We start from the raw sequence: 22,675 nt of genomic DNA, 5'->3' as shown, positions 1-22,675 counted from the left end.
GATGCATGTTTCTGGGGAGAGGGTTCGTTCTGATCTTGTTCCTAACGTCAGTCCTTAACTCTAATTCAGCCTTTATTGGTCTCCTTGATGTATTCAGTCCTGCACCTATTGCCTGTAATATGTTCCTGCCAGTTAATGATTTTGTCAATCTTTCCTGTTGGGCTAGCTGTTGGGCCTCCGCGATTTCTTCCATTGTGTTGTGCACCCCTAGACTCATGAGTTTGTCGGTTGCAGCGTTTCTGGGTATCCCTAGGGCTACTTTAACGAGCTTCCTGAACATCACATTAAGTTTGTTAAGTTCTGCCTGCTTCCATTTGAATAATCCAGCCACATAAGTGAAGTGACAGAGTGCAAAGGCGTGTATTAGCCTCAAAGCGCTGTCTCAAGCGCTTTGAGATTAGCCTCAGGCGCTGTCGCCTCTGTGTCTATTGGTAGTTCTCCTTATTAACCTAATGACTTCATCTGTTTTATTCGAGATATGTTGTATTGTTCTATAGCTGGCATTGTTTCCGTCTATGTGATAGTCAAAAACCTTGATATTTTCAACTAGCCTGATTGCGTATCCTTCATGAGTGTATAAGCACACTCTTGGCTCATCTTCCAGAATGTAACCTCCTGGTTTACGACCTTTTCTGCGATGTTTAATGACCAGGAGTTCTGATTTGGCGGCCGAGCATTTCAACCCCATGTCTTTCAGTGTGTTCTCTACAACATATAAACTTTCCTGTAAGCTGGTCTCTGCCTGTCCTACATTACCCTTGGCACTCCATATGGTTATGTCGTCGGCATATACGACATAATGTATACCCTCAATTTTCTCCCCATTTCTTGCAACCTTGGACATTGATAAATTGAATAGCATGGGTGAGAGCACAGCCCCTTGTGGAGTGCCCCTATTTCCCAAATTCTTACCTTCTGATTTAAGCTTACGCAGCATGAGTTGTGCAGTTCGATTTTGATCATGTTAAAAAGTCTCTTACTGAGACGACGCCAAGTATTGCATTATGCTTTATACGATCAAAAGCTTTTTCCACATCCAATCCCAAAAGAGCTTTCGTATGCGCTGGGCTGACCTGTATCAGTTGGTGTTTGATCAGCAGCATAGCATCCTGAGTTGACAGCCCGGGACGAAAGCCGATCAAGTTGTATGGGAGGATGTCGTTCTGCTCAACGTATTTAGTGAGTCGATTTAGGATGACATGTTCCATAGCTTTGCCTAGACGTGACGTTAAGGAAATAGGACGGAGGTTGTCCAGAGTGAGTTGTTTGCCTGGCTTTGGTATGAGGATAGTATTGGCCACCCTTCATTCCTATGAGTATACCCCTTTTCTCCAACATTCATTGAAATGTTCAGTTAGATAACAAATTGATTCATCATCCAGATTTCTTAATATCTTGTTAGTTATTCCGTCAAGTCCAGCCGTCGATCTACTATTAAGACTGTGAAGAGCCGCTCTCACTTCACTCTCAGTGAAGTCCCGGTCAAGTTCTTCACATATGCCTCCCGTCTATTCGGGGCTCTCGTCTCCTTTGTTTGGTTGTTTAAGTGGGAGATATTTGGCTGCGAGACTATCCATGATATCCTTCTGTGTTTTGTTTTGGATTTCCTGATGAACCAACTTAGCTATAGCTGTTCTCTTGCTTGTACTTGTTTCATTCTCGTTGAGCAAGTACTTGAGGAGGTTCCAGGTACCTCCATGTTTGAGTCTACCATCAGCCGAATTACAGATCTCATCCCATTGTTGCTCAACGAGGGTATTCGAGTAATCATCAATTTCTCTGTTTAATTGCGCTATTTTTTTCCTTAGCCTTCTGTTAAGTCTCTGCGTTTTCCATCAGTGTAATATGTCCTGTTTGGTCTCAATCGGATGCGCCAGCCTGCTGTCCATAGCCATAGCCTGCTGTCCATAGTTTTGATAGTGACAGGGTACTGAAAATAGACAGCACGTTGATATTCCATACTGAAACTTGACAGCGCGAAACGGCCGAGCTACACACGAAAGATACACGGACAACATCTTGTCCATGTATCTTTATTGGGTATTTCGCGCCGTTTCGCGCTGTAAATAGTTTCAGTATAATATACGGAGACTGCAGCGCTATGTAGGCCATCTCAGGACGGAGATGAAATAGTTCCAACATTTCATAGTCGAATAATTCCATGCCGTAAGGCACACGAGTCGTCGGGCGTGGCTGTTTTAATAAATTTCAGCATTGCCAATTGTTCGGTGGATAGCTAAAGTGACTTGGAGAGCATACTTAGCGTCATCGAACAAGAACAGAAGGGAGACGACACCACAATGCGCTTGTGGTGTCGTGTCCTTTCTGTCCTTGTTCGATGGCGCTAAATATCGATTCCATGATTGTAATACTTTATCCGGACCACGTCCTCACCTGCAGGTTGTGTGTAGCAAGCAGATTACGTTTTAGAACACGGATATAGCAGTGCCATAAAACTGGTCACGATGCAAATTGCGGAAACTCACAGTTTGTTAGGGCGGGAACTGCCCAGTGCCAGGCGTTCCCCGCAATGCGTGCGTGTATGGCGAAACCCGCGCGTCGTCCGCTCCGAGAAGGCATTCCTCGCTGTCAAAGCACGGATATGCGTGGTCACTCTATATTGAGAAAGGAAATTTAGCTTCAGCTGTCGTTTTGATGGACGTTCCAATGTGCAGCAAAAGGTGCCAGCGCCCGCTTTCAAAAGGGTGGGGCGGGGGGTAAATGACACAATGCCCCCGCCTACTTTTTAGAGTAGGGGGGGGCAAGTCCTCTCTTGACCCCCCCCCCCTGTAGATTCGCCTATGACCTTTGCGCGACACACATCTACTGTGACGTCTCACACAGCACCGATGCATAAATGGAGGCGGTGTTACTCGCAGGAGGCATCGGAAGGCGGAGCCAGCGTGCCGGGTATTATGCAGCTGGCGTTTGGTTACCTCTTCGGGGAGATCACGCAACGCAGAGGTGTCGAGTACATCGTGCAGGCCTCGTACCTGGAGGTATACAAGGAGCACGTAAGTGGTCTTTCGCTGCCCATATTTCTGACAACACGGAGATTCTCACCGACCAAAATGATTAGAATGATTACTTTCTTCTTTTTTTTTTTTTCCTGCGCGCGATACTTCAAACTTCTTCAAGAAAAAGGCATCGCATGTCAAAACGCGGATGCAAGAGAAGACAACACTACAGCGTTCCACAGTGTACACGATATCAAACCAGAAAAGGAAAATAAAGTCACTTCTACGCAGTGAAAGCTGTCAAAGCAGCGAAGCTTGTGGTCGTTCTCCCAAGTTTAAACTCGTGTTCAGCGCGATTTGTATGTCTTTTATCTCGTTCCCGTCATTTTCCTAGGTACGAGCTTCAGTTTTCTTGGGTTTTGGGCTATCGTCTCGGCGCACTCACCACCTGGGCTGCCAGATTGAGCCATGCAGGTTGGCGTCGAAAGTTCCGAGTTGACTACATGGCTATCTTTGGGCTATTTTTGTTTTAAAGACTTCCGAGTCCCGAGGACACGCCAACACTGACAAAATTCTGGAACGCCGGTTTATGAAAACTCAAAGCTCATTGCTGGTACAGAGATACGTAGGCAATCTCCAAGGCTGTGTTTTTAGCAATGTCGGCACTGGGAGGATGGCGTGAAGTCATGGCTGCCATATTTATACGTTATTCCAGCGCTAAGCTCTCACCTTTTTGTTCTGCTTTCGGCACTATCTGCGGCCGTTTCACTTGTGGTTCACTAAGAAAAACGGTGGGGCTGACAGTTGTAGAGTACATATTCCGGGCCGGCTGCTATACAGCATACTATTATGTAGGCTTAAAGGGCACCTCACCAGGTCTGGCCATTTTGAGCTGACAAGCGCAGAGCATACAATGCGCGATAATTGTCGTGCCTGTTAAATACTACTTCGCTACACGCCGCGAAAAGGTCTCAAATTTCAATCCGAACGCCGTATTTCAATCTCGCGGCCGCTGCGCACCAAGCCGGACGGTGACGTACTCGCGTCCCTGCGCGTACTGTTGCGGTTGGCGTGAGACACCCCGGGTAAAAAGGATGCTCTACCACCATGCTTCATCGAAACGAAGGATGGATTCCTAATTAGCTCTGGTTGTCTCGAGAGGTTACCGGTCTGGCAGACGCCCCGCAGTGTTCACAGGCCTCTTTGTGTGTGTGCGTGAAAACCCTTTCCGCGAACCAATGACGCGCGAAAAAGAAGTGATCAGCTGCCTACGATTCCCATGAACTGTCAACACTTTCAGAGAACCAACGTCGCCTAGAAGAAAAGCCCACCTAATGTGGAACCTGCTGCAAATCCACGACGAGGACTTAAACGGCACCTGCTGAGTGCCACCAGCAGAGGCACGCTCGTGAAGAAGTCAACTGCGACAATGGATCAGCTGCCTATCCACAACCAGACGCCCTTTCCACGAACTGTCAAGCTCTACAGGAGAACCTCCGCGAACCAAGGTCGCCTAGAAAAAAGGATAAGCACCTATTATCCCGGAACTGCATGGTTGCCACCTATGGTGGCGGGCTCGTGAAAGGTCATCGGGTAGAGTGGGTTCCGTCGCCAAGCACCGTGGGACTCAGTGCATCTCACGTGACGTTGACGTGAGCAAGGTCCCGCCTACGACTTTAGTAGGCTTTTTAAAGGGCCCCGCAATGTACTTTTTCACTTCATTTTCTTCTTCTCATCTTTCACCAACCATTGAATAAACCGTGCAAGTTTCTCACTAGAAATCGTCTCGTCCTCGCCTGGTCGCCATGGTCTACCCGATGCCTGCAGCCCGCCGACAACGCCACGCTACCCAATAGTAACGTCGGTCGAGCTTCGAAAAATAGACGTCGTAGTAACTGGTCTGCAACGGTGAGGTACGCTGCCCCTGGAGAACGCAACACTACATACTCGGGTCTGCAGTGTGACGTCGCTCGTAGTGCCACATGACTTCAAGAATTATTCAAGGCACCATCTGTTATTTGTGTGATCTGGTGCATGAATTGTCGAATTGACGTTTAGAGAAGTAATACAATACACAAACGGAATGTCTGCGTGTTTTTGTTTTACTTCGCACCGAAGCAAGAGAGACTTCCGCTTCGTCTGCTTGTTCCCACGGTCGTGCAGTCACTTGTGCAGGTACCCAAACTGCGCCAGTTTGCTTAGAACGACAGAAAGCTGAGCTAGTTTGTAAGGATTTATTATGCAAAAAAGGGCTAAGGCATGCAGACGCGAACACAAAGAAGTGACAACACGAACGCCGACTATAAACTGGAGGAAGCAGTAAGGCGAAAAAAAGAAAGAAGACACATTCCAGAGCATCTGTGCATGCTCTGGAATGGTAGCACCACATGTCAATAGTACACCTGCCGGCCTACGTGAGAGATAGCTGTTAACGCACTTAATCTCTTCCTTATGTAAAGTAATCGAAGGCTGACTCACGCACGCACTTCCACCATTATAGATATGTCATGCCTCTACCATAAGACGCGTATCTTCATTCTTATGGCTGTTCAGTATCGCGCATTCATCTAACTCAGGCGTGCAGTTACAATCTTGGCAATGTAAGGAATCATTAGAAGGCGATCCACTGGTTAACGACCATTTATGTTCCGTTGGCCTGTGATTGATACACCGGCCCGTTTGCCCTACGTAGAAATGGCCACAGCTAAAGGGAACCTTATATACCACACGTATACGACAGTCAGTAAAATTGTTGTTCGTCATGTGATTCACTGTACGAATATCCGTTCTTTTTTGTCTTTCACCTGCTCCTTTTTTCTCTGCACGGCAGCGCATATGTTACCTAACTTATTAGGGGCGGTAAAAACAACATTAACAGCATATCTACTTACAACTTTTTTAAGCCTGTGTGATACTGAATGAATGTAAGGAATAGCCAGTACTCTTTTCTTGCCATTACTGCTTTCCGTAATCACGCCCGTCCCCCTCGAGATTGACTTCTTTAGGCGTTCAGCCACAGTGGCCCCTGCTACGCCAGGATAACCTGCTTGTAATAGGTGCCGGACCTGTGCATTAAAACTGGCGCTCATTTTGTGCATGCACGATCTGGTGAGAGAAGGCTTAAGGCGCGACATGGCGATTCCGTCTTTTACTACTTTGGAATGCTTGGATTGAAAGTTTAACAATGGTTTCGGAGATCTAGGGGAGTACTGCCAACACATGTGGTTTTGTTCGAAGACCAAGGAAATGTCTAGAAACTGCATTACGCATCTCTGAGGAAATTTCTTGGTAAACATGAATCCTCCTCCATTAAGTTTAAATTGCTCACTTACTGAGGTAGCAGCGGAATCAAATTCGTCCTTATTGCAGACAATCAGGTAATCATCACCACAGCGAAATACCTTAATAACACAATCTCCTAAGGCGTTTTCTAAGCAGCTGTCAATCTTGCTCAGGTAAATAGCACTAACAATAGAGGCAATCTTTTAACCAATACAAATTCCCGATTTCTGCAGAAACACGCTATTTCTCCACCCAACCAGCGTCGACTTTACGTACATTGAAAAAATTTCTAAAGAAGCACCTCTGGAAACATCGCATCTGTCTATAAAAGCCGACTCTTGCACTTGTTCTTTAATGAACTAATTTATGGAATTTAACAACCCGTCATGCGGAAAAAAGTAATACAAGTCTTCGATAAGACAATGACAATGACAATGATGTTTATTTGCATCAGTGCATCAGTACATGCCGCGAGAGACACGCAGAAAAAGCTGCCACATGGACAGCTTTACGAAGCCGCAGGCCCCCGCATTGGCGTTTGCGCGGCGTTAACAAACACAAAGCAGTACATCATTGTTCACAAGTTTCATTTACACAAGTGTCACAGTGTCAGCGGCCGGGCGAGGAGGAATGTCGCTGCCTTTTAGTTCTATTCAGGGGCCTAACCGGATGGATGGATGGATGGATGGATGGATGGATGGATGGATGGATGGATGGATGGATGGATGGATGGATGGATGGATGGATGGATGGATGTTATGAGCGTCCCCTTTGGAATGGGGCGGTGGGCTGCAGCACCAAGCTCTTGCTATTATAGTGCCTAATGTCTTGCGTAGGTAAAAAAAAAGAGAAAAAGAAAAAAAAAACACGATTTTCCTGACCCCATATTGTGAACTTTGCTTTTGTACGTCTCCGTTTTTTGTCGTTTCCCCACTTTTCTTCAACGAATCTTCCAGTCGCCTCTTACCAATCTCTATTGCTGACATGTTTAATTTCCCCCAACTCTCACTGAACCCAAGGGTTTCCAGGGGCCCATTGGTGCCTAAATTGACTGCTGGGAAGATATCTTCACATTCTAATAAAATACGCTCCATAATTTGTCTAGCTTTACCGCAGCAAGCACATGCTTGTTCCTTGTTATATCTCGCGTTATGTCTCGCTTTATAGGTGCGTGTTCTAAGGTATCCTGATTCCGCTTTTCTTTGCTGATTTTCGTTTTTTTCCTAAGTAATTACTCATGGCAGGTGCTTTATTATTTATGGCAGCTTTCTTTCATTATTTCAGCCTCTCTGTCTTTCCGCTTGACGTTCTTTGTCGCGGTGTTGCTCACCCTACAGGTCGCATACTTGCTGGCAAGCTTCCTAGTTTTTTTTTCTCCACTGTGAAACAATGTTTCCCAGCCATTTAAGTTTTTTACACTTTCCCAGCCCATTTACGTTTTTCCTCCATCGATGAATGGATGTTATGAGCGTCCACTTTGTAACGGGGCGGTGAGCTGCGCCGCCAAGCTCTTGCTATTATAGTGCCTAATGTCCTACCTAGATTAAACAATAAAAAAAAAACACGGTGAACTCCCACAACCAATTTTTATGATCCCCTATTGCGAACTGTGCTTTTGTACGTCTCCGTTTTTTGTCGTTTGCCAACTTTTCTTCCACCAATCCTCCAATCGCTTCTTACTTATCCCTATTGCGGACATGTTTACTTTTCCACTGCTCTTGCTGAACCCAAGGGCTTCAAGGAGGCCAGTGGTGCCTAAATCGACCGCTGATGCATAAATCCGCCCTCTGGCGGTGAGCTGCGGAACCTGCCCCCCTGCGTGACACCGGACAGACGGCGAATGCTCGACTTAGAACAGCTCCGCTAAGAAAAAAAGATTCGTAGCTCCGACAATTAATCAACGTTCCACGTTAGGCTTGTTGGTATAGCATGATGGAGGCAAAAGGCATAGTATATTCAAAACAGGACTCGATGCTGCTATCCATCCTCCATCATGCTATGCCAATAAGCCCAGCGTGCAACTTTCGTCAATTTCATTTCTAGTTGACCTGCCGTGGTTGCTCAGTGGCTATGGTGTTGGGCTGCTGAGCGCGAGGTCGCGGGATCGAATGCCGGCCACGGCGGCCGCATTTCGATGGGGGCGAAATGCACGTTAAAGAACCCCAGGTGGTCGAAATTTCCAGAGTCCTCCACTACGGCGTGCCTCATAATCAGAAAGTTGTTTTGGCACGTAAAACCCCATAATTTTTTTTCATTTCTAGTTGTGTGGACCCTTCCTTACATGTGTTCAGGGATTCCTGCTGTATAGTTGCCTTTATCTCTACGCCACTGTGCAGAGCCCGGTCTCTTGGCTTTTATATCTGCACAAGCATTTTTCCCGAGGACGTTAGAACCGTTTTCGGAGGATGCACACGTTGCATTGGACACGTGCGGAACTCGCATCCTCAATACTCTTAGAGCAGAATGGCTGAGATAGGCCCGGGTCTACCGTACTTTTTTATTTATTTATTTCAAAATACTGCAGGCCAATGTGGTGGCCCAAGCAGGTGTGGGTGACATCCAACATGAATGTACAAAAGAAATGACAACAAAAAGCAAGTAAGAAAGAAAAAGCAAAAAGAAAAGATAAAGCTTAAGAGAGAAGGTGACACTGCAACTCGGCGAGAAAATTATTGGAACCAATAATATTAGACGGCAAAGAATTCCATTCTTCCACAGTTCTTGGAAAATAACTGAATTTGAAAGACTTTGATCGGGCAAAGATTGGGGTTAGAGCAAATTCATGGCCATGGCGTGTGCGTCGTGTTGTTAGGGGTTTTATACTGTCAGGCAGATCTATTTTTATGTTACCAAACATACAATTATAAAGAAATGAAAGGCGACTAGACTTTCTGCGGGCTTCTAGAGTAGAAATACAGTTTAATTGCATTAGGTTGGATGGGGAATCAAGTCTACGGTATTTGCCAAATATAAACCTAACAGCCTTTCTGTTAATACGTTCAAGTTGAATGATATCTTTCTTTAAATAGGGATCCCAAATGATAGAAGCATACTCAAGCTTAGAACGAACACACGTATTATAAGCTATTCTCTTTTCTCGAGGCATACAACTGCACGAAGCATTCGAGCCGTTCAGTCTACGAGAAATCGTAGACTGAACAACTTCTTGAACTGCACGCGCGTACGAGATCGCATTATTATCACTGAACGAGATCTCGTACATCATGAACGAGTTTGTATGTATGAGCTGAGTGCATACAAGATGAACGAGCTTGTACGACTTGCGAGAGTATGCACTCTGAAAAAGATCGGTAACTCCTTTTCATATTTACTATAATAATACAACTGCAATTCCTGTAAATGTGCTACATGCACGATCACTTGTACTGACCTTACTGCAGTGTTGTGTTGCTTTAATGGTTTGTTCCCAAATCTATAGTAAAGAGTAATTCTGAGGGGAAAAATCAGGTGAAGTAACGGCTTGTACATGTAAAGAAAACAGCATACTTTACACGGGTTCCTCTGCACACCCACTCAAGATTTCACTAAGTCCTAAGATTCTGAGCAAGAGCATGTCATAAATCTCACAAGTGTTGTTTGTTAGACCTTCTGCTGGTACTCCAATACACCCAGACTACTGACAGATGACCACTGGAACGTGTTGCTTGAGTGAGAGCTTGCACGGTACCTGAAAAAGTAAGGAAAAGCGAACAATTTCTTTTCACTCATGCAATAACACATAGGCAAACACAGTTTTGCCTACATTCACACAAGTAGGAATGCTTCCACCTTCAGAACATATGGGATACTGAACAAACTTTATTAAAAATAAGTGGTTTCCTGCAGTGCTTCCGACTCTTAAAGTAACATGCATTTCTGCGATAGAATAACCTGTCACATTAGCAGACCACTGACACAAGTGTTATCAGAGTAAAAAAAAAGAAAGACAGAGTTTCATTAACAACAATTGCTAGTAATGAAGACACAGAAGTTACAAGCCGAATATGTACGTTTAGAAAGCAGCACGAACAGGTCGAGCTAACTAAATTAATTGGAAACTACCCTTCTGCCAGCAAAGTAAAAACGTGGTGGCGTAGTGGTTTTGACATTACACTGCTAAGCTGAATGGCACACGATAAGAACCCCGCCACAACGCCCGCATCTCGATGCCGGCGAAATGCAAAAAGATAAGGTGGATTGGGCGCACGGTAAATAATCCCGGGCTCCGAGGTGCTAAACGCCTTTTCTCGCAGTGTCAGTTTTCGACTAAGGTACCACACAGGGTGCGCTTCACCGCTTTCGTCAATTTCGACAAGGACGACACCTTGACTACGGCTGCTGGTGTCACACCAGAGAATGCGTTCTCTGCAGAAGTCTGGCGAGGAAAGTACAGGTCGTGAAGACAAAGCTTCCTTCTCGAGCAATCCAGTTTTTCCGAGTAAGCTCCGCTAACCTTGAATTCCGTGCGACTCACGCACTAACATTTTCTTTCTCTAGTCCACCAAGGACCCTTAAAATAACATACTTAAAGGGTACACCCTTAAAGGGACAGTACTAAACTTTATAAATCGGGCGGTTAATTGACAACGGCTCCGCTAAATAACGCGTCTTTCTTCCTAAGAAAAAGATCTCGTGACAGCTTATGAAAAGCGAACTGATACTTAAGCGCACCACTACAGGTTTGGCTACCTAGACTTGTCTGTGCAAGCGCATGTAAATAAATATGAAGCCTATCTGCTACAAAAAGCGACATATCTAAAAACGTTTCCGAACTTCATGTGCGTGAAAACCGTCTCCTTCAATCGTACTCGAGGCGGACGCTCCTGTCAAACTTGTCAACCCGGGAATACAAAAGGCCCGTATGTCATTCCCCTCGCTGCCGAACCCCGATACTTTTCGTACTGATCACCTGACTTTCTGGCATTGCCCTCGGAGTGCAATGCTTGGTATGACTACCTCGCGTCGCCGCGACCGCCACGTTCTCCCCTGTCAGACAAGGTACACCTCGAGAAGAACTAAACGAGGGGGAACGTAATTGCCCGCTGACTTTTGTCCTCCTCCGCGCCGAACGTCACTTTCTTTTTAACGTCATCTGTCGACTAGGACGCGCTCTGACTCGAAACTTTCCAAGCGACAAACGCGCCTTTCTTGATCTTTCTCTGCCATCACCACCGTGTTTAGTGGATTTAGATTTACTCGGCCGCGTTGTCTTCTCTGCCGCAATTCTCAATTTGCGATGCCTCTTTCTCCTGGCAATGTTTCTGGTGCTTTCTAACGAGTGCCTTTCGTTTCTTTCCGTCGGCGGCTCCTCGGCCTTACCAACTTTCAAAATTTCTGTCGGGGAAACCAGAAAGATTTCTCCTCCAGCTTAAATATGCCTCCCGAGCTAGCTGTATCATCCTATTTCTCCCTACTGAGCTCTTCATCGCATTTCAGTGCCTGACTCTCTTCCTGAATTTCAGGATGGAAAATCAGAAAGATTTCCTCCTCCGGCTGAACTACGTCTCCCGAGCTAGCTACTTCAACCTCCTTCCCTGCACTCTGTTCCGCGTTGCAACAAGGCGCCTGCTCCTCTTTCTGATTTACTGTCGAGGAAATCGTAAGGATTCCTCCTCCGGCTTAACTATGCCTCTTGAGCTAGCGCTTTCATCCTCTTTCTTTCTACTGTGTTCCGCTTCGTAACAAAGCGCCTGATCGCCGTTCTGAATTTCTGTCGAGGAAATCGGAAGGATTTCCTCCTCCGGCTTAACTACGCCTCCCGAGCTAGCTACTTCGTTGGCTTTCTTTGGACTGCATTCCGCGTCGTAACACAGCGTCAGACCTTCTTCCGGCATTTCGGTCGAGGAAATCGGTTCCTCCCAGAATTCCTACGCGGAGAGCTCGTATTTAGGGAGCAAACCCGCCTTCACTAAACTGTTATTGTCTGCCTCGGCGGCGCTCGGTCAGACTACGACCTGCGCGACTTCTCTTGGCATCAACTCAAACAACCGCTCCGGCCGTCTGTCGTGGTGAAATGGTCGCTTCTCACAATCACATTAAAAATTAATAAAGTAGAGACCGATGTCATCGCTTGTTTTGTACGGCTGAAGCAAACTCGCCATTTCCACGCTTTGCGTTTGTGGCGGTGCCGTATCCGCCCTGCGTGTTAATCTCGCTATCTCTCGTCTTATTTTCGCGAGCTCAATTTCATGCTGTGTCTACTTCTCTTCGTCCCTTTCTTTCCTCTTGCGTTTCATTATGTCGCGCTTGTTCTCTTCCGCTATTTCTATCCTCTCGCGTTCCTTTTCTTCCTTTTCGCGACATATCTTTTCCCAGGCCTCTGTGAGCTCGTCCTTATAGAGACCCACTTCGACAATCGCCGTACGAATTTTGGGCTTCCTCAACCTATGGTTAATAACCATAGAGCCACATAGAGCTTAGAGCAACAGGACCTTTTTCTTTACCACTGTAATGTACATTCTTCTAGAGAGCTGACTACAACTTCCCCTATATTGTCCGCGCACCCGGTGGCGATCAATCACAGCTAATAGCCCAGTAGATCCCTGTCCTTATTGTCACTCAAGCACTCACCCAACGTTGAGCTTGCGAAGGTCGTGGCTCCCGCAGCCGCGTACACAGGTCCACCTATCCAAGATCGTGTGGACTGACATCTTGATGCCACCACTGCCACCGGTTGTTGCGGCTAGGGTGGAGTTCAGGGCATGTAATTCACCAAGCCCATCGACTACTACGTCAGATTGTAAAAAATGAAGGGAAAAGGTTTATTTAGCTTAGTTACACGGCTCCAGTACAGAAGCCCACCTCATGTAGTAGCAATTTGAACGTCTGAGTTCACATCAAGACTCTCTGTCCTAACTATCGAAACGTTTCTGCTTTTATACAGTCGTCTTCCCTAGGCGAGTCGACTAGGGAATCTGAAGACTGTCCAGCAGCGAATCACCATCGTCGATTCCGTTGCGATACCACGCCCATGTTCGCAATAACCAGCAGCAACTCTGCCTCCGAAGAAACTGGTCTGAAATCTGTGGAAGGAAATCAACCGGCGACACCTAGTTCGTTCGTCGTTGCCCCTTCTTCACCCAGGCTGCCAGGTGAAGGGTGGGGTGATGGCCTTTCGTAGAACTCTGCGACAGCCGGTTTACATGCTGTCTTGACGGCTGGATAAGTGCTGGTGGTGATTGGACTCGTCACAAACATCTTATTACCTGCGCTTCTCAATTCGCCGTGGTTCTATCCTTTTCAACCTTTGCTCAGGTTTCCAGGTAATGGTGGGGTAAGCGCCCTTCAACCGTCAGTGTCCACGCTGCGTTGTCGTCGGGATAAGATGTGTGGTGGTTTGACACGTGGCAAACGTTCAATTAACACCTTTGTGGCGTTGAGACGTCACACGAAGTACGATATACTCCCAACTGGGCCTTCGCTATAGGACAAGTATGATACTTCCACCTGAGAGTTATTTCCGCTTACGGTATATATATATCATCATCATCAGCCTGATTACGCCCACTGCAGGGCAAAGGCCTCTCCCATACTTCTCCAGCTACCCCGGTCATGTACTAATCGTGGCCATGTTGTCCCTGCAAACTTCTTAATCTCATCCGCCCACCTGACTTTCTGCCGCCCCCTGCTACGCTTCCCTTCCCTTGGAATCCAGTCCGTAACCCATAATAACCATCCGTTATCTTCCCTCCTCATTACATGTCCTGCCCATGCCCATTTCTTTTTCTTGATTTAAACTAAGATGTCATTAATGCGCGTTTGTTCCCAATCTGCTCTTTTCTTATCCCTCAACGTTACACCCATCATTCTTCTTTCCATAGCTCGTTGCGTCGTCCTCAATTTAAGTAGAACCCTTTTCGTAAGCCTCCAGGTTTCTGCTCCGTAGGTGAGTACTGGTAAGACACAGCTATTATGCACTTTTCTCTTCAGGGTTAATGGCAACTTGCTGTTCATGATCTGAGAATGCCTGCCAAACGCACCCCAGCCCATTCTTATTCTTCTGATTATTTCCGTCTCATGATCAGGATCCGCCGTCACTACCTGCCCTAAGTAGATGTACTCCCTTACCACTTCCAGTGCCTCGCTGCCCATTGTAAATTGCTGTTCTCTTCCGAATGTGTTAAACATTACTTTAGTTTTCTGCAGATTAATTTTTAGACCCACTGTTCTCCTTTGCCTCTCCAGGTCAGTCAGCATGTATTCCAATTGTTCCCCTGAGTTACTAAGCAAGGCAATATCATCAGCGAATCGCAAGTTACTAAGGTATTCTCCATTAACTTTTATCCCCAATTCTTCCCAATCCAAGTCTCTGAATACCTCCTGTAAACACGCTGTGAATAGCATTGGAGAGATCGTATCTTCCTGTCTGACGCCTTTCTTTATTGGGATTTTGTTGCTTTCTTTATGGAAAACTACGGTGGTTGTGGAGCCGTTATAGATATCTTCCAGTATTTTTACATTAGGCTCATCTACACCCTGATTCCGTAATCCCTCCATGACTGCTGAGGTTTCGACAGAATCAAACGCCTTCTCGTAATCAATGAAAGCTGTATATAAGGGTTGGTTATATTCCGCACATTTCTCTATCACCTGATTGATAGTGTGAATATGGTCTATTGTTGAGCAGCCTTTACGGAATCCTGTCTGGTCCTTTGCTTGACAGAAGTCTAAGGTGTTACTGATTCTATGTGCGAAGTCTTTGGCGTCCCATTTCTTATGGATTAGGATTATGTTAGCGTTTTTCGAAGATTCCGGTACGCTCGAAGTCATGAGGCATTGTGTATATAGGGTGGCCAGTCTTTCTAGGACAATGTTCGCACCATCCTTCAACAAGTCTGCTGTTACCTGATCCTCCCCAGCTGCCTTCCCCCTTTGCATAGCTCCAAAGGCTTTCTTTACTTCTTCCGGCGTTACCTGAGGGATTTCGAATTCCTCTAGACTATTCTCTCTTCCATTATCGTGGTGCGTTCCCCTGGTACCGTATAAATCTCTATAGAACTCCTCAGCCACTTGAACTATCTCATCCATATTAGTAATAATATTGCCGGCTTTGCCTCTTAACGCATACATCTGATTCTTGCCAATTCCTAGTTTCTTTTTCACTGCTTTTAGGCTTCCTGCGTTCCTGAGAGCATGTTCAATTCTATCCATATAATACTTCCTTATGTCAGCTGTCTTACACTTGTTGATTAACTTCGAAAGTTCTGCCAGTTCTATTCTAGCTGTAGGGTTAGAGGCTTTCATACATTGTCGTTTCTTGATCAGATCTTTCGTCTCCTGCGATAGCTTACCGGTATCCTGTCTAACGGAGTTACCACCGACTTCTATTGCGCACTCCTTAATGATGCCCATAAGATTGTCGTTCATTGCTTCAACACTAAGGTCCTCTTTCTGAGTTAAAGCCGAATACCTGTTCTGTAGCTTGATCTGGAATTCCTCTATTTTCCCTCTTACCGCTAACTCATTGATCGGCTTATTATGTACTAGTTTCTTCCGTTTCCTCCTCCAGTCTAGGCTAATTCGAGTTCTTACCATCCTGTGGTCACTGCAGCGCACCTTACCGAGCACGTCCACATCTTGTATGATGCCAGGTTAGCGCAGAGTGTGAAGTCTATTTCATTTCTAGTCTCGCCGTTCGGGCTCCTCCACGTCCACTTTTGGCTATCCCGCTTGCGGAAGAAGGTATTATTTATCCGCATATTATTCTGTTCCGCAAACTCTACTAATAACTCTCCCCTGCTATTCCTAGTGCCTATGCCGTATTCCCCCACTGCCTTGTCTCCAGCCTGGTTCTTGCCTACCTTGGCATTGAAATCGCCCATAAGTATAGTGTATTTTGTTTTCACTTTACCCATCGCCGATTCCACGTCTTCATAGAAGCTTTAGACTTCCTCGTCATCATGGCTGGATGTAGGAGCGTAGACCTGTACAACCTTCATTTTGTACCTCTTATTAGGTTTCAGAACAAGACATGCCACCCTCTCGTTAATGCCATAGAATTCCTGTACGTTACCAGCTATATTCTTATTAATCAGGAATCCGACTTCAAGTTCTCGTCTCTCCTCTAAGCCCCGGTAGCACAGGACGTGCCCGCTTCTGAGCACTGTATATGCTTCTTTTGGCCTCCTAGCTTCACTGAGCCCTATTATATCCCATTAACTGCGCTCTAATTCCTCCAATAGCACTGCTAGACTCGCCTCACTAGGTAACGTTCTAGAGTTAAACGTTGCCAGGTTCATATTCCAATGGCGGCCTGTCCGGAGCCAGGGATTCTTAGCACCCTCTGCTGCGTCGCAGGTCTGACCGCCGCCGTGGTGAGTTGCTTCGCAGCTGCTGGGGACCGAGGGCCGGGGGTTTGATTGTTGTGTTCATATAGGAGGTTGTGGCCAAGTGCTGCGCCGGGGTGGACAATCCTGCTCTGGTGAGGGAGTGCGTGCGTTACCGGTTCTGGTCTCCGAGAGCAGGCCACACTCCAGGCCTGTTTATGCAATTTTATCAACACGCGGATTTTTTTTCTAATCCGGTGGAAAATTGCGCGGCACCGGGATTCGAACCACGGACCTCTTGCACGCGAGGCGGGTGTTCTACCTACACGCCACCGCTGCAACGTCATATATATATATATATATATATATATATATATATATATATATATATATATATATATATATATATATATATATATATATATATATATATATATATATATATATATATATATATATATATATATATATATATATATATATATATATGACGATATATATACGACAAAGACAAGCGCTAGCTTTTCTTTGTCGTGCCTTTCCCTCATTTGTCTGCTGTCGCGCTGCGCGCATCATGGATTATCAACTAGCCCAGACTCACGCCTTCCTTCATTTTCTCTGAAACTCGCACAGAAACTGCAACAGCCACCTGCTATTCAAATTGGTCAAGCCAGCTTTAATGTTCCCGCGTGGGCCGGGGTTTGATTGTTGTGTTCATATAGGAGGTTGTGGCCAAGTACTGCACCAGGGTGTCCAATCCCGCTCTGGTGGTGGTGCTCTTGTTTCAACCGTGCCATGGCCAGGTTGAAAAGGAAGGGGCTCACCACTGACCCCTGTGGCACGCCTGCAGCGACTGGACGGGGGGTGCTCTTCGATTGACCCACACGTACTGCCAGGAAGCCGCGAGCACGGGCCACCCAGTCCAGTCATGCCAGAGCCATGGCCTCCATCACCTCGCAGGCAGCGGAGGTGAGGGAGACCGGTCGATAGAATGACAGTTCCCTAGCCGGTTTTCTGGCCTTGAGGATGGGTGCCACAATGGCTGTGCGCTATGCCTCTGGTACCTGCCCTCACTGCCAGATCTCATTGAAGCACTCGAGTAGGCGCTGTTGCTCGCTGGTGGCCAGGTTACGGAGCATCTGTGGCATTACATGGTCTGCTCCTGGTGCGCTGTGGCGTTTCCCTCGCTTCAGAGCCGCCTGGAGCGCGTGCAGGGCAAGTGGCTGTTGGCAGAGGGCAGCGACCTGGCTGGACGTCCAATCAGGGTGGATGCTGTGTAGACAGGTGGGCAGCTGGGTGTCCGACCGGTAGGATGGCTGCACTCTGTGGCACGGGAGGGGCGAACCGGTCCGCCAGAAGTTCCGCGAAGGCCTCTTCGCTGATTCCTAGCGAGATGGCCACAGCGAGGACGGGTTGACGGCTCGTCCACTTGCCGGTGAGTGACTTGACTAGTCGCCAGGCTTAGGGGCCCCTTGAACGGTCCTTGATGCTGGAGCACAGGCTCACCCAGCTCTGGTTCCTCCTGCGCCGGGTCTGTCTTCTACAGCAAGCATCCACCCGTCTGTATTCAGTCCGGTGCTCTGCCTTCCCTGTCCGAATTGCTCTGCGCTCCGTGCGGCGCCTGGAGACAGGGAGATTGAGTAGGCGGAGATCCGGGGCAGGGGTGTGCGGTAGCGCAGAGCACTGAACGGTAGCCGCCTGGGCGCACTCCGCGATGGCATCTAGAAAGTCACAGCGATCGGCCGCCTCACTGCAGTGCTTCCTAAACAGAGACCAGTCTATGTCGTGGAAAGTTCTGGTCTTTGGCTTTCTTCCGTGTACAGAGGTGATTACAATGGGGAAGTGGTCCGAACCCCAATTGTCCGGAGTTGTGTCCCAGGAGTAGGAGCACTGTTCTGTGGTGAGGGAGAGATCGATGGCTGAGTTCACCCCTCGGCGGACATAGGTGGGTCCTCCGCTGTTCAAGATCACCAGTCCGGCTCTGCTGTTGGGGTCGCGGAAGCTTCGGCCTCGGCTGGAGCAGCGGCGGCTTCCCTAGTCTGTGTGGTGGGCGTTGAAATCGCCACACAGGACTGCCTGCCTCCCGAGGCGTAAAGCCAGCTGGTCAAGGATGGAGGAGTCCCATGGCTTTCCTGGTCGTATGTATATGCTCGCCATGGTCGTGTCTTGGCTGCCGAGACGCGCCGTGACAGCACAACACTCCAGAGGGCCTCCTACGACGTCGGCCACTGAAACCACAGCGTGGGCCAGGTTGCACCCAACGTAGATGGCTGTCCGTGGCTTGCCGTAGGGAGAACACAAACAACGGAGGTATATAGAAACAAAGTTACCATTAATGGTTTAGAAGGTTTGATATTGAGAAGTCTGTGTCTGTAAAAAAAAAGCATAAGGTAGATGAGATATTAGGCAAGATAAGAAAAAGAGCTGGGTAGCGCAACCCACCGCCCTCTTATAAAGAGTACGCTCACAGCATTTATCCGTCCTTCTATCCAACCAAGCGGGAATTAGGAATCCCGCTGTAATACCCGCCTCATACACAACTATTTTCGACGGCTATATTGATTCAATGCTGAAAGCAGAACCGTCCACTCTCATCGTAAGATGGAAGGGTTCCTCTGAATTTTTTTGTGTTTGTTGTACGTGCTGTTTTGCGCCACTTGAAAACTGAGAACTTTAGATATGCAATTTTTTTATGTCAAGCTAATTATTAGCCTCTTCCACTTACCGCCACCAGTTACGCATTTACTCCACAACGTATCTGCTTTAATCAATCAACACCCCAACTTCGACGTACGGACATTTCTTGCAGTCTAGAAGTTAAAGCCGCTATGTGCTGAGAAAATTATGCAGCGGCTTTTTTGGAAGGATGTGAAGCGGATAATTATTTTGCCTACAGTTATTTCCGCTGAAGTTGGTGATTAAACAAAACGCGAGAAAATAGGGCGTACTTGTGGTTTACGAGCAATGGGCTGTTGTAATTTTCAGGTGCTTGACCTTCTAAACCCGTCGCACAAGACGCTTCCCGTCCGCTGGTCGAAGGACAAGGGTTTCTATGCGGAAAACTTGTTTGTCGTGGAATGCGAGGACCTGGGTGATTTAGACGGCGTTCTACAAGAAGGTAAAGTGAATTTGTCCTACCAACAACCATCATTACAGTCACTGTGCCAGTATTTTTGTACCGCTCACCACACTGCACGCATATCTTTTAGAGGGCGCCTCGCGCCCGCTCATACGGCGAACGTCGGCGTTCCTCGTAACCGAGTGAACGAGCAAAGCGAAAAATGAGAGCGAACTCGGTGGAACACTGTTGAGTTTTTCGCTGTTAAATGGCTCCGCATCGCAGGAACAGTGTTGGATGATTAGTTAGTTGTGACTGTACTACAAAAATTCGGATGACTGAATGTTTTCCATCTTTGCTAAGAAGGAACACAACATGAAGTGAAACAAATGTAGGACGAGCCTCACGTCATCAGCAGACATAGGCTGCGTTCCTTTCAATTTTTCTTTCACGCCTTACTGTATGAATTTTTTGCGATAGAAATATGGACACTGCAGGCGCACTTCTGCCGTCTTTGTAGCTGTCTGTGTCGCCGTCGCCGTGATGTTTGTATACAGTCCAAGCACGATGACATCGTCGCCGCGAGCCGTTGTTGTATGTGAGTGAAGCTTGCGAGGGTAATCTGACGATCGAGGCTCGATCGAGGAAAGTGGGGAGGACGCGGGCCGTCTTCCTTCGCGCGCGAGGCACCGGCGAGGTGGGAGGGACGGTAGGGGGCGTTCTACTCCGCCTGATGCTGCGTACACACTAAACATTTTTACGCCCTTATGGGTGTTAAGAGGGGTGCTTTCTGCATTTACACCCCTGTCCACACCCTTTTAGCACCCTTTTCGGTCAAAACACCCTATCACAAGGGTGTACACTACACATAGGTGCGACTTTGCTAGAAGAAGGGTGTTAAATCGACGACTGAAGGGTGTTGAACGCCTTGATGCATAAATCTAAGTAACGTGTACACGTCCACGCATTGAGCAATGTGTGTAGGTATTGCATTTTTAATGATAAAGCATTTTACGGCCTTTCAGGTAGGAAAGATGGCGTTCTCCGCAACAACAATCTATACGGGACCCTGCTCATGTCAATCTTGCCATTTCCCTTGAAAGCATTCAGAAAGCATTCAGAACCGCGCCGCCCTTTTATTCTCTCAAATTATTCACGTCATTTTAGCGTCACGTCCATGAAAAGAACACTAGGTCAACCTGACCTTTGGTTACGTCGTAGGTACCTTCGTCTGTGTATTTTTCATAGAATATTGTACTTTAACCCTTCTCTTAAAGAAAATATTTCACCACACCAAGTTGTATCTCGTCTCGCATCGACCATCAACATAAAATTGATGTGCCATTCTTCCTTTTTGCCAAGAACAGCAACTGAATGGAACCGCCTTCCCGCCTCCAGTCTCAATTTGTGACACCACTAATTCATCATCGCTGTTCAAAGTGTCTTACAGTTTAATTTTCTATTCTTGCCCTGCACTGCAAATATTGTATACTTTCACCCCTTCTTTCTGTTGTGTCTACTAAGCCTTGAAAGTATATTATACATACTTTCAAGGCCTAGTAGACACAACAGAAAGAACGGGTGAAATTGCGGCATTATTGCATTATTTACCCATAATTTCTCATAATTAACGTTGTTCTATTTACTGCCTTCTGTATCTCTACTGACGTCATACAAGACGCTGATGACGTCACATTTTATTGCTTTATTATACAAAGCAATAAAATGTGACGTCATCAGCGTCTTGTATGACGTCAGTAGTGATACAGAAGGTAGTAAATAGAACAACGTTAATTATGAGCAATTATGGGTAAATAATGTGAATTAGGGTGGAATAAATTCGGTTAAGGTTCGTACAAACTGTAGCAAGGTGGATTACGGCAGATGAAGGTAGAATTGTGAAGACACGTGACAATGTATGACGTATCACGGTCACGTGATAATTGCAAGTGTACATCCATGAAGTGATTAAGTTTTCGCATTCCTAAGTGACTGTCGATCTTTTTCTAGGATTCTGATGTTACTGGCATGACTGCCACTCCAAAATGTATCATCAAGAAAATGTACGCACTTTCACTTACAATTTAATTATCACTACATTTTGTGCTCACAATTATATTATCATGCAATTAAACATTTCTAAGACTAACTGCAGTAGCAGAATGAAAACGCGCGAGCAACTTGCACAATTCTGCACGAATATTTCGGTGCCCTTAAACGCCCAACAAGAAGTGGCGAAATTAAAGAAGCTGTCTGGATACATTGCTGAACAAACAGGGACGTGCTATTAGACGAGCCTCTGATGTACAATGGCATCAACGTACAATTTGCTTGGTGAAGCCATAACGAAGACATCTATAGCGGCGAGATCACGCTGGAAGTTCTCAAATCCGAATCTCCACGTACCTTGCCTAAGTTATTCAGAGTTTTACTGAGCTACTGGTCTGCCTTCTAAGCGCATCCTCGGACACAGTTTGTAAGGCTCAGCCTATATATTAGGGGCTGGTGTCGTCAAAGCTGTAATTGCTTATCCACAGCATACGCTCTTACAAACGCATTCTTCAGTCTCCTCATGAATGCTTACGCGTCGCTGTCGCACGACCAAGATGTGAGGGTCTTTATCGAGCCAGGATATCGCTGTAACTACGCTGTGACCTCGCAAGGTTGCTTCGTTTGGACGCAGCGAATAATATAATCGCACCAGCAGAAGAGCGCCGATCGTCTCGCTCACGGTCCCGATTTGTGTACTGTACCCTCAGTCATGCAGCGCAGACTGCGCCCCACCCCCCCCAAATAAAAGAGAATATGCTCGGCACGAGCCGTAGTAGCAACTACCCGCCTCACCGCTCTTGTTGGAGACCACAACGAAGCAGCAGCTAACAGGCGGCCATTCGAGCAAGCAAACCTGCCAGAATAAACGTTCAATTTGCGCGCCCGCCCCCTGCCCAATGAAAAGCGACCGGAAGTGACGGAACGACGCTGTACAGTCACTTCGGCGCGCGGCACGATGGGAAGGCGGAAGCTACGCCACTATTGCATTCTTTAGCTATGTGAATTGCGTTCGCGTCTCGCGCTGTGCGACATAATTTTAAACGTGTGATTAGTTTTGTGCG

The 22,675-nt window shown here is 46.8% G+C and overlaps 1 protein-coding gene across 1 annotated transcript in view; it reads left to right on the top strand.

Moving 5' to 3' along the window:
- LOC126520649 (kinesin-like protein KIF12) overlaps window positions 1–22,675 on the top strand; it is a 421,689-nt gene that overhangs the window by 107,027 nt on the left and 291,987 nt on the right. The window contains exons 6-7 of the mRNA XM_050169444.2: window positions 2,880–3,014; window positions 19,490–19,622. Of these exons, the coding sequence (XP_050025401.1) occupies window positions 2,880–3,014; window positions 19,490–19,622 (268 nt within the window). The remainder of the gene's footprint in view (window positions 1–2,879; window positions 3,015–19,489; window positions 19,623–22,675) is intronic.

This window comes from Dermacentor andersoni, chromosome 3 (genome assembly GCF_023375885.2).
Source record: "Dermacentor andersoni chromosome 3, qqDerAnde1_hic_scaffold, whole genome shotgun sequence".
In the NCBI taxonomy this organism is placed as follows: domain Eukaryota; kingdom Metazoa; phylum Arthropoda; class Arachnida; order Ixodida; family Ixodidae; genus Dermacentor; species Dermacentor andersoni.
Note: the sequence above shows the minus strand (reverse complement) of the source record. Positions and strands in the feature narration are given on the sequence as shown.